The following is a 13,330-nucleotide window of genomic DNA, read 5'->3' on the forward strand; positions in this document are numbered from 1 at the left end:
AAGTTTGATAAAACCCAGTACTGGCAATTATACAAAAAAATCCCTATTTAACTAAACTGGTAGTGAAGATGTTTGAGAAAATAATTATAATTTCTCAAATTTTAAATCCATATGCCCTTGTATAACAAATGCATTTCCAGAAATTAATTCTCCAGTTATTAGGAGCTATTCACATAAACATTGTTCTCAATAACAAAATAAAAAAGTGAAAAGGCAGCCTCACAAGAAGCTAAAAACTATTAGGCATGAAGGAAAATGAAGGAGACTCATGAACAAGATAAAGATGGATGTTTAACACTGTACCATTCTATGCTATTCTAAATTTTCTTCAGTGCCACCAAAAAAAAAAAAAAAAGTTTCTTGCTTCTCTTAAAAATACCAGAAGTAAGCTGGGCATGGTGGCGCACGCTTGTAATCCCTGCACTTGGGAGGCAGAGACAGGAGAATCACGCAGGTTTGAAGCCAGCCACGCACGCTGGCTTAGAAGACCCTGTTTCCAAATAAAAATGTAAAAATAGGTCTGGGAGTGTAGCCCCGAGGTAGAAGGGCTTCCAGGAACCCCAGTACCACCAAAAAAAAAAAAAAAAAAAAAAAAAAAAAAAAAAAAAACCCAGAAGTAAGCAGACAAGGTGGTGCACACTTGTATAGCCAGTGCTTGGGAGGCTGACACAGAAGGACCACAAGTTCACAGCCAGCCTCAGCTACTTAGTGAGGCCCTGTTTCAAAACAGAATAAAAAAAAAAATAGGGCTGGGGATGTAGCTCAGAGGTAGAATGCCCCTGGGTTCCATCCCCAGTACTACAAAAAATAAACAAAAAAGAAGTTAGGGGTTAGAACAATACAGCATCTGTTCCCAAGTCATAACCAGACTTGACCTTTCCAGCATGTTATTGACAGTGAGATTGGAGGGTGGGGAATGAACCCAGGGGCATTCTACCTCTGAGCTACACCCTCAGCCTTATTTATTTTTTATTTGAAACAGGGCCCAAGTTGCAGAGGGCTTCACTATATAGCTGAGGCTGGCCTAAAACTGCCATCCTTTTGTCTCAGCTTCCCAAATACTAGGATTATAAGCATGTACCACCACGCCCAGGCACTTGAGCCACTTAATGGCCCTGGCTATCATGATCTTCAAACCAGTATTTAGGTAGTTGTTACATGCCAAGTAGCTCCCCCTTATTTTATGTACTAAGTATATTGGGAAAAGGTGGCCATTTTATAATGATACATTATCAGTTGTAGTCCTTATCTCAAAGGCATCCTAAAATCAAGAAAAATCCAAGTGGGAGGAGTTCTTAAAATAAGGAAAAGTTACATGAAGTATACAACACTATTTTTTTTATTTATATATATTTTTTCGGTGGTACTGGGGTTCCTGGAAGCCCTTCTACCTCTGGGCTACACTCCCAGAACTATTCTATATTTCTATTTGGAAACAGGGTCTCTTAAGCCAGTGGCTTCGAACCTGCAGGATCCTCCTGTCTCTGCCTTTCAAGCGCGGGGATTACAAGTGTGCGCCACCACACCCCGCGTATACAACACTCTTTAAAGCAAAGATATATAAACAACTGAAAGCCGGACATGGTGGTGCACACTTGTAATCCCAGCATTCAGGAGGCTGAGACAGGAGGATTAAGGTCTGCAGACAGCCGCAGCTACTTAGTGAGACCCTAATTCAAAATAAAAAAAAAAAAAAAGGGCAGGAGTGTGGCTCAGAGGTCGAATGCCCCCAATTTCCATCCCCATACGCGCGCGCGCACACACACACACACACACAAACCCCCCTGCAATTCAGAGCCCTGTGAATTCATTTGTTTAATATTTAATAACTTGTTTCTTCTTATCCATTTTAAGTGTATATTAAATTCATATCCTAACTAATAAAAAAAATAAAGGAACATTAACAAAACAAGCAAATGAGTTGCATTTTAAATACTTACATCTTCTCTAGGTAGTTTATTTTCATTGTCACCTTCAATTCTCACCCGAACCACACCAGATTTGTCAACTATTTCTTGAATTACTTTGCCATTTTTTCCAATTACTTTTCCTTTAGTAAGAGAAAACAAATATGATGATAAGTTAAAAACCAATTCTGCTATTCTTTAAATACCAGACCAATGGTTTTAAACTTGTTATCAAATTAGAACTACCAAAAACCGATCTTTTTATGTTCAATTAACTCAACTAAAGAGTACCAAGGAATTTTATCTTTGGTCTGAAATTTCCTTCTCTTTAGTATGACTAAGGTTACCTGAGATTGACAATGCTCTCCACATGTAAAAGAAAAAATTATGAGTCTAAGCATTTTTACAATGTTCTGTATCATTTTTACTTTTAACACGTTAACTCCAACCCATTTCAAAATGTGCATAAAAGCAAATGAAAAACTATTATATTTTGACATTAGCCATTTCAATTTGTTCACATGCTATGGCATTCACACAAGTGTCAACCTATAAGACTAGAAAGATCACTTTAGAATATTCTCTTGAGTAAAATAAATTTATATTTAACAAATGTTACATTTTTCATCAAGGAATTTTTTAAGTACCTCTTAGCTTCATAGAAGTAAAAATAGCTTATATACTCTTGCCTTGCAAGATATAAAATACTGTAAAATGGCATAAAATATGAATCATTTACCTTCTCAATACTTGACTTACAAGTCTGTCAAATAGCAGTTATGGAACAAACAATAATTAAAGGAGATACTCAAAAGGGGACATGAAGACTCTCCCTGAGGAACTTACTATCTAGTTATAAAGATTAACACAGAAAATAAAAAAGAACACTGGGCAGTGCATCTAAAAACAGAAGTCAGTGTACTGGGAACCTTCACTATATTTGTTGTCAGGTTTACATCCACATTTTTTTTTATAAAAGCTTAAATGAATTTTGGTTGAAAGGAGTTGAAAATGAAGTTCTTCCTAGTGCACACTTTAAAAAACAATTTCCACTGAAGAATGAATAAGGAAACAATATCAACAGTAAACTAGTCAATATAGCAAATAAACTATAATGGTATTTTATCACTCTTATTCCTATTCACAATCTTCCTTCCCAATTAATAGCACTAAATTTAAAAGCAGCAGTAGATGACTAGTTAAAAATAGTGTAGGACACGGAATTCACATGATACATGTCTTCTGAGAAGACCTAGCAGCAGCAGCAGCACATAAAAGCAACCTTCATGTTAACACAGTGAAGCTCAAGCATCAACTTCATCCTTGATCCTGCTAAAAATAAGCAAATGTCTTTTCGGGAAAACAAAATCAGGTTGATAGAACATAATCCCTTCCCCCAGAATTTTTGTCATTTCCTTCTTGTGAACTATACCAGTGGTGAGTAAACATCCGTCACCCTTCTGGGGTCCTTGGCAGGGACCTACCTGCAAGTTTTATTTAGTCCCACCAGAGACCGTCAATATTTTAATTGATCATTTCCATAGTTTAAATTCCAGAGCATATTGACAAAGTGAAGCAGACCTGTAGTATAAATTGAGCATTGAATATAAATGCTGAAGGGACAGAGTAAAGAGGTGATTAAGGAGGTTCTAGGAAGTGAAGGGTTTTAATGTTTTCTAATCATTGTTCACAGTATTTTTTTTCCTTTGACTTGGAAAAGATAAAAGTGTTCAAATCCTAGAAATCTGTGAACTTTCAGTGTGTAAGGGAATCCTCTCTGTAACTTACCCACCAAGTGGTCCTCATTCCCTTTTACTCCTCAGTCCTCTTTTTCTTTCACTTGGACTAAGAACGCACTATTTTTTAAAAGACTGTTTTGCCCATAAAACATTTTAGAGGGAAATATAGTATAATTATACATGACGACCAATAAAACTTTTTACACTACACCTGAGCGTTTCGTCAGTCGTAACAGTTGTTATTAATATATAGTTACTAAAGCGCACACAAACGATCCATATCAAAGCCAACCAAGACATACAGAAGAAACATAACATGAACTCACATTATCATACTAATAAATGAAGAATCGAAAACCACAAACATATCAAATTTCCTTATTTCTGAAATATCAGAAATCTCTACTTATAATGAAGAGTACCCAAAAAAAGGCTTAAAACTGTTAAACTGAAAAGAAACCTGATTCCCTTTCCCTTTCCTAACCTCTCTAAGTTGTTTTTATGTAGTAAGGAAATTTTGGTCAATGTACTTTCTGTACAGTAACTACCACAAAATGTTAGTAACTAACAGATGCAAACAATTCTCAGGAAGATTTAAATATACAAAACGACATCATGTTCAAAAGCAGCTAGTTCATTTGACAATGAAACAAATTTGGTAACCTATCAGTGTCTATTAAAATTACACAAAATTCATCAAGCCTTTCTTTCTGATGATACTGGGAACGGAACCAAACGAAGGGGAGCCGCCTTCTATCTTGTGGCTATACTCCCCAGCCCCCTCTCCTTTTTTAATTTGAAAACAGCTGCTGAGGTTGGCTTCAAACCTGTGATCCTCCTCTCAGTCTCTCAAGGACTACGATTATAGGCATGCGCCACCATGCCCAACTTATTCAACTTTAACATCTCATCTCTTTTAGTATTTCTCATTCTTTTAGCATTCTTTTAGCATCTCTCATCAGCATTTCAGTTTACAGTGACCTATAGTACACCAAAAACTGATAAGGTAAAGCTTATCTAACTGGCAGTAGGTCCAAATGTTTGAACATGCACATTGAAAAGGTTGCTACAGATCTAACAGCTGAACCAAGAAAATAATTGTATTGTAATCCACTTCTCCTGAGTAATTGCTTCTAACTGATCAAAATAGGATCTTTTAAGAATTAACCTGTTTTGACATTTATTTGGAATTATGTGTGAGAGAAACCTATAACTAAGAAATTATTTCCTAAAGGCTAAACAGGTCTCATTATATAAATGGAAACCGCAATATGAAAGTGAAGTTCTTATATTTAAAAATATTAACAAGGCAAAAAAAAAAAAAACCTCATCCTCCTTCCTATAAACTTTACTGTGTTATTTTAGTTTTCTTTCCGTGTTTTGCGTACTAGCTCCCCAGCAGCCCCTTTTATATTTTGAAAATAGGATCTCACTAAGTTGCTGAGGCTAGCCTTGAACCAAGAATCCTCCTGTCTCAGCTTCCCAACTACTAGGGTTATAGGTGTGTGCCACCAGGCCCAGCAAATGATTCTCTTTTATAGTCACTATTTTGAATAATCACTAAGTCCTTAATACATAACCAAATTCTTCGCATTTGCCTCAAATAGCACATAAAGACACAGCACAGATATAGAACACAAACGAAATAGAGCCATTAACTCACCCAAGTTATAATGCTCATTCAACCTTAGTTTCAAACTCAGAACTTTGTCACTTAACTTTATAAACCAGGGGTACAAGAGTTTTCATTAATGGTAATAAAAAAGTGAACCTCCCCTCATTTATCATCACCATCCATCTTTCCTACACATTACTTCTTACCTTATTCTATGCCTTTGCAACAACCAATTATTATTTATTCAGGGCCTACTGTGTAGAAGTTTATTAACCTATTGTTAGTCCACAGTTACTTTTTCTTCTGTGCTAAATAAAAGAAAAAAATTATCACAAACACCTTCTCAAAAAGTAGTATTGCAATTTCGGTGGACAGATCAATGACAAGAACACATTAAAGACAACAGGAAAAAGTCCCAAGGATGAGAAGACTGATGAAAAAGTGTAATGACAAACTGGTTTAAAAAAAAAAATTAAAGGTATTATTAGTAGGTCACCCTGCACAGAAAAGCACCTATATTTTATAACATAAAACAATGACAAGGTAAAAGCCACAAAAAATATTACTGCCAAAAAAATGACAACATATGCTATCTAAGCATTCCATATTTAAGTAGAATAAAGTATCAGAACACAAGACTATTTTCAATTAAGTCTCATTAAAGTAAATATTTAACTTTTCTAACATTTAATATAAGTACCTACCAACAAGATTTCTAGGAACCTGAATAAAATCCTCGACAAATTCCAAGAAACCTCTAGCCTTTTTTACAGCATCAGCACTCTATAGGGAGGGAAACAAAATCCTGTTAGAATCCAAAACTAAATCCAGAAAAAAGAAAATTCTAAACTATTATGCTATACCAAAAGATTACTCAGACCAATGGAATGACATTTCGGGTTATATAATTCCAAAAGTAACTTATCAGTATTACTAAAACCAAAAGATTAAAGACATCTCTAAGGTCCTATTAACAGTGCTAAGAAAAACACTGGATTAAATTCTAACACTGAATAGCCAAACTTCAAGCCAATCCTAAATATTTTGGTACATGTTCCCATGATGTATTTTTCCAGCTGAGTGTTTAAAGAAAAATAAAAACCACTGTTTGAATTTTCTAAATTACATTTCTTTTCTTTTCCGTCATACCAGGGACCGAACCCAAGGGCATTCTAACTCTGAGCTGTACCCTAGCCCTTTCACTTTTTATTCTTTTTTGAAACAGAGTCTCCCTAAGTTGCTGAGGACCAAACTAAGATATCTGGTGAGGCTCAGCCTCTCAAGTACAGTTGTGTCACCACACACAGCTCATTGTTATTCTCAAAATTAGAAATGATTTTAAAACTTAATTTTAGAGGGTGTGGTGGTGCATGCTTGTAATCCCAGTGCTTAGAAGAATGAGAAAGGAGGATCGCAGGTTTGTGGCCTGCCTCAGCAACTTGTGAGGCCCTCCACAACTTAGTGAGACACTGGTTCAAAATAAGGACTAAAATAGGGCTGAGGATATAACTTGGAAGTAGAATGCCCCGGGATTCTATCCCCAGTACCACTAAAGAAAAAATTAAAAATAAGACTAGGAGTATATAGCTTGGAGGTAGAATGTACCTGGGCTCAATCACCAGTACCAAAAATTAATAACTAGGCCGGGTGTAGTGATGCACACATGTAATCCCAGCGCTTGGGAGGCTGAGACAGGAGGATCGCACAGGTTTGAGGCCAGCCTCAGCTACTTGGTGAGGCTCTCAGCAACTCAGTGAGACCGTTTCCAAATAGAGTATAAAATGCATCTGAGAATGTAGCCCAGAGGTAGAAAGCCCCTAGGCTCCATTCCTGGTACCACAAAAATTAATTAATTAATTAATTAAATGAAATAAAATAGGACTGAGGGTGTAGCTCAGAAGTAGAATGCCCATGAGCTCAATCTCCGTACATAAAATTAAATAAAAAATAAAAAGAGCTTCTCAATATGTTCCACTTATAAGAAAACAAAAATTAAATTAAAAAATAAATAAATAAAAAGGGCTAGGTATATAGTTAGGAAGCAGAATGTCCCCTGGGTTCAATCCCCAATACCAATTTAAAAAAAAAAGTCAAAATTACTTTATTAATCAAATACATACATACATATAACTTGCTAATTTTCTATTCCTATAAATATGTCACAATCAGGCACAGTGGTGCATACTTGTAATTCCAGGATTTGGGAGGCTAAGACTGGAGGACCACAATTCAGTGAAAGCGTCAGCTACTTAGGCCCTTTGCAACTCAGTGAGACCATGTTTCAAAATAAAAAATAAAAAATAGGACTGGGGTTATACTTCAGACCTTGGGTCGCGTTTCCAGTACTGCAAAAAAAAAAAAAAAAAAAAAAAAAAAAAGAAGAAGAAATATATATACATCACAACCAGTGACAACATTCTTCAAAGGTATAAGAACTTCTCTGAAATGCTACTTACCAACAGTGTCTGACAAGTGGTAAGCACTCAAACAGTATCTGATAGCTGGACTAGGGATGCAAATTACTGGCGGAGTGCTTGACTATCAGGCACAAGCTCCTTGGTTCAATCCTCAGCACCATAATTTATTTTTGATAAATTATTTGTAATGAGTGGGCATAAAACAAAAAAAAACTCGGAAGCAGTTATGGAACTTCTGAAAATACAGACAGTTCCTCAGAAACTCTTTAGTTTTTCGTGTGTGTGTGTGTGTGTGTGTGTGTGTGTTGTTAAATGGGGATGGAAGCAGGGGTATTCTATATCAGAGCTATACCCCAGTCTTATTTTATTATTTATTTTATTTTTTGTGGTACTGGGGATAGAACCCAGGGGACTTCTACCTCCGGGCTACACTTCCAGACCTATTTTATATTTTATTTGTAAATAGGGTCTCTTAAAGCCAGCTGAGGCTGGCTTCGAACCTGTGTAATCCTCCTGTCTCACCCTCCCAAGCTCAGGGATTACAAGCGTGTGCCACCATGCCCGGCTTATTCTTTATTTTGAAACAGGGTCTCATTAAGTTGCAGAGGGCCTCACTAAGTAGCTGAGGCTGGCCAAAAACCTGCGATACTCCTGTCTCAGCCTCCCAAATGCTGGGATTATAAACCAAGCACCACACTTGGCTGCCCAGAAACTCCTTGATTCTTCCAGTATAAAGGCCGCTTCAATCTAGCTTCTTAAATTAATGATTACTAGGCTAGCTGCTTTTAAACAAATAAATTCAACTCAGAAGTATCACTGGCAAAAAAAAAAAATCCAGACAATTAAATATGATGAAATAAAAGACTGTTAATATGCTTTAATAAAGGCAGCCTGGACAGAAGACAGGCAGCTTACCTCTCCATAGATTCTAAATGTTCCAGTATCTTCATCTAGCTCAATGGCGGTAACTCCAGGAACCTTCCTAGCTTGTTGTATGTTACTACCATGTGTTCCTATTGCCAGGCCCATTAAATCTTCTCTCACAACAAATTCCTCATGAAAAGCTGCTGCAAGCTGTTTTGTGCACTAATAAAAAGGGGGGAATTAGAATTTATTATAAAAGATCAAATACACTAGTGCTCATAAAAGCATTATTCACAGTAGTCTAGAGGTAGAAACAAACCAATGTCCATCAACCAATGAATAAACAAAATGTGGTATATACATACAATATCATTCAGACTTTAAAAGAAATTCTAACACATGCTACAAGGATGGACCCTGAGAACATTACTATGCTAAGTGAAATCAATCAGTAACAAAATGCATTAATCTTACAATATCTCATTTATATGAGGTTATCTAAAGACATTCAATTTGTAGGAAAAAAATGGTAGTTCTCAGGGCCTGGAGGTGACAAGAAAATAGTAAGTTATTCTGTAAATGGGACAATTTCAGTTTTACAGTATGAAAAATTCTAGAGAGTGATCAAAAACATAAATGCACTCAACACTCCCAAATTATACATTTAAAAAGTTAAAATAAATGTTATATATTACAATTTCTTAAGCTTGTAAACAAACAAACAAACAAAAAAGTTTTAAAAAATGGAGTGACACACACCTATAATCCCAGTACTTGGGTGGCTGAGAAAGGGGGATTGCGGATTTGAGGAAAGCCTCAGCAAGTAGTAAGACTCATCAACCTAGCAAGAGTCTGTTTCAAAGTAAAAATAAAATAGGACTTGAGATGTAGCTTGGAGGGAGAATGTTCCTGGAGTTCAATCCCTAGCACCACAAAAAATATATTAAAAAAAAAAAAACCAAAAGTCAATCTCTTAAAGAACAAAAGCAGCATGTATGGTATCATAAAATAAAAGGTTAAAAATGATTTGATGAGTCTATTTAATCATTGCCACAGAAAACAAAATTATTTTTTCTAAATATTTTCAAGAACTAAAGTAAAAGGTAGTTCTACAATTCATGATTCTTTATTCAAAATTCATCCACATATTTCTTGTCTGGAACTTTTAAGTTAATGAGGACATTCCCAAATTTGTCCTAAGGACAAACATATCTCAATTTCTCTAATTCATATGTGTTGTACATGTGTTCAGTTGGAAAGAGTTAAGGGCAATGGGAACAACAAGTACTTTACGTACAAGGCAGTGGACACCAAGAAAAAATAGCCTTGAGACAAGAGAAGCAATGATAGGCTTAACATTTTAAAAATACACGTTAGGCAACTTTTCACTAACTCCTCTTATACAGGAGTTGTTTGAGTACACTAAGACACAAGTGTGTCATGACCACAGGTGACAAGAGTAGTTCAAAGAAACATTTTTAAGGTAAAAACAGAATTAGCAATATAGTTCTACTCAGTATCCCTAGTTAGTTTCAACTTTTTGGCACCTCTCATTTAAGCCTTAACTAAACTTTTCAAGAGGAATTTAGCAAATTCCTTACTCAGGCTATGTTTGATAAAATAGAAAAACAATCTTCTGAGAAACCCAGGTACTAGTCATAAACCAGCCCGAAGTTGTCTCATCTAATAGTCAGTAATAAGTTTGAGCCAGCAAATGTAAAGAATATATTTGTGAAAATAAATGGTATACCCAAAAGGCATTTCATAAATAAGCCTACTTACTTGTTTGTTTGTAGTGCTAGGGGGAAACTAAACCAACTTACTTCTAAATGCTTAGTGGCCTCTTCATTTCTCGACATGAGCATCAACTTTGTTCGAATACTTCGCAAATGCATGTCACTTAAAATATTTACTCTCTTCACAGTTGCTTCACTGGCAGACTATAAACAAAAAAGTTAAACACTCATGTAATCACTTTTAAAGATAACAGAAACATGGTTTTCTATTTAAAGTCTTCCTTCGTATCTACCACCCTTTTTACTCAACACATCCCGCCCTATAAAATAACACACCACCTTTCTTAAGTAGGCTTACTATCCTTTCTGAATTCCTGTATAATTTACATCTGCTATTCAGAATGAGTTTGGTAGAAGAAAAAAATTTAGGATTCCACACATTAAAAATTTAGTTAGCTGGCATGCTGGTGTATGCCTGTAATCCCAGTACCTGGGAGGCTGAGACAGGAGGAGCACAGGTTTGAAGACAGCCTCAGCAAGCAATGAGATTCTCATCAATCTAATGAGACTCTGTTTCCAAATAAATCAAGCTGGGGTTGTAGCTCAAAGGTAGAATACTTCTGGGTTGAATACCCAGTACTAACACATAAAAAACTTATCCATGTTAAGAATGGCATAGGAAGTACTTCCTTTTTCCTTACTCCAGAACATAATTAACAGATCAAAGATAATTAACATTTTAGTCACCAAAACTTTGTCTTAAGGCAGGAGTTTTTAAGAAATTCATTATACACCAAATTTATATTGAACTTAAATATACACAATAGCCATCAATTAGCTTCTTAAAATATACTGTTAACTTACCAGTATCATTAGCTGTGTGGTTTCTGGATGGTAAAAAATTCTGCATGCTCCTACTGCTTTCTTAAAATCTTTATGTGCATTTTCATTAGCACACCTAAAGAGAAATTAATTCAGATACCAGATTAAATTTAAAAGAAAAGTTATAATAGAAGCTCAGTAACTCAATTTTATATCTCCCATTAACGCCCGATTTATTAAAAACATTTTTTCTTTCGGTAATGGGGATTGAACCCAGAGACATTCCACCTCTAAGCTATACCCCCAGCCCTATTTTATTCTTTATTTTGAAACAGGATCTCACTAAGTTGCAGAGGGCCTCACAAGTTATAGAGGCTGGTCACGAACCAGTGATCCTCCTGTCTCAGTCTCCCAAGAACTAGGATTAAAGCATGTCCCACCACTCCTGGATAAAAAGGTTTTGACTAGTTGTTTGGAGCAAAGTATTGTTTTGTAGCTCTAAAAATTCTTAATTCACAAAGCAATCCAATAATAAAATTACTCACGCTTCTCTCAAATCCTCAGGAACATCCACTGTGCACTTGAAGAAGGTATTTTTTTTGACAGTTTTATTTTGATTGACAGGCCGAAGTCTTTCAAATGTAACTATTTCATTGTAAGTGGCATCACAAGCAGCATATTCAATGACATAAAACTAAAAAACATCAAATAACTTTAAAAATCCCATCTGACTAAATACAATAAATTTTAAATTCTAATTGCTTTGTTCGGCATGATCAGTAGACCCTCCCTTTATAGCATAACTAAAATTGGCTTAAGTCACTGATCTAATTTGCTTTAACTAGATTATAAAATTCTAACAAGCATATACAATAATAATCTAAATTAGTTTCTGAAATATCTGACCAACTATTTCTGAGTAGGATTTTAGAAACAAAACTCAGATTTATAACATGTAGAGAAACCAGGAGCTAATGTATTCCCTTGGAAAACAGCCACAAAGCAATTATCAAGATCACTTACTTCTCCTTTCATCATCCGAACTTTAGCCAGCCACCATCCACAGGGTTCTTGGTCATTTGCTCTTGAATATACCTAAGAGGAGAGAAAAATACCTTTATCCATTTGTCCCAAATTATTTGAACCAATGTTATAACAATGGCTTGTTATAAACTGCCAAATCTCATTAAACAACAACAAAAGAAATGTTATTGAAACTGAAGTACTAAATGAAGTATAAAAAAGAGTGGTACATAGCCAGGCCTGGTGGCACACCCCTATAAGATCAGCCACTAGAATCTAAGGTTAAAGAAGGAGGAGCTCCCAAGTTCAAAGCCAGCCTGGGCAACTTAGTAAATGATGGCAGACACCTGTAATCCCAGTACTTTGGGAGGCTGAGACAGGAGGATCGCTGGTTTGAGGCCAGTGTCAAGCGACTTAGCAACACCCTGTTTCAAAATAAAAACATAAAATTTAAAAAGGGGGCTAGAAATGTATAGCTTAGAGGCAGAATGCCCCTGAGTTCAATCCTCAGTACCACAGAGAGAGAGAAAGACAGACAAGCACACTTACTTATAACCAGACATGTGCCTGTATTCCTTGTAGTTTGAATACAGGAAGATCACAAGTTCGAGGCCAGCCTCAGCAACTTAGCAAGTCCCTGAATCAAAATTAAAAAGTGCTAGTATTGCTCTCTGGTAAAATGACTCTGGGTTCAATCCCTAGTAGTACAAAAATAAATAAATAAATAAATAAATAAATAAATAAATAAATAAATAAATAAAAGGAAAAGGTGCTTCTTTGCTTCTTATAAGGCAGTTTTACATTACATATACCATAAATCCTTCAGCTTCTAGAAGTAACTGTTAACAAAATTAAAAATTGTTTTCCGAAATGATAAACCCAATGACATTCAGAAACCTTGCTAAAGAAACCAAATGTACTATAATTGTTGAACTGGAAAAAAAAATAAAGACACACATATCATCTAGCAGAGCATACAAGTATTTTACAAAAACTCCTGTCCACAAAAAATTGCATCTTACATTTTTATATGTAAGTATCAGTTTTATTAACATAACATATTAGGAAAGTTTCCCCTGGGGATCAGAAGCCTATCCGTTCTCTAATAATACAGTGACTTGTTTAGCATATTTTCAGTAGCTGGGGGGAAAAAAACAAAGAAGTACCACCACAAAAATCTTGATTATAGTACCAGGATTACTAGTAT

At 35.5% G+C, this 13,330-nt stretch overlaps 1 protein-coding gene across 2 annotated transcripts in view; it reads right to left on the reverse strand.

Moving 5' to 3' along the window:
• The window catches only part of FXR1 (FMR1 autosomal homolog 1), a gene marked incomplete at both ends in the record, with an annotated part of 75,272 nt that overhangs the window by 21,584 nt on the left and 40,358 nt on the right, over window positions 1-13,330 (reverse strand). For both annotated transcript variants that reach the window (XM_080696393.1, XM_080696392.1), the window contains 7 exons: window positions 1,941-2,050; window positions 5,966-6,044; window positions 8,594-8,764; window positions 10,366-10,482; window positions 11,143-11,236; window positions 11,646-11,794; window positions 12,124-12,195. In XM_080696393.1, coding sequence (XP_080552519.1) covers window positions 1,941-2,050; window positions 5,966-6,044; window positions 8,594-8,764; window positions 10,366-10,482; window positions 11,143-11,236; window positions 11,646-11,794; window positions 12,124-12,195 — 792 coding nt within the window. The remainder of the gene's footprint in view (window positions 1-1,940; window positions 2,051-5,965; window positions 6,045-8,593; window positions 8,765-10,365; window positions 10,483-11,142; window positions 11,237-11,645; window positions 11,795-12,123; window positions 12,196-13,330) is intronic.

The sequence above is a fragment of the Muscardinus avellanarius genome (genome assembly GCF_963383645.1).
Source record: "Muscardinus avellanarius genome assembly, chromosome: 5".
Lineage (NCBI taxonomy): Eukaryota > Metazoa > Chordata > Mammalia > Rodentia > Gliridae > Muscardinus > Muscardinus avellanarius.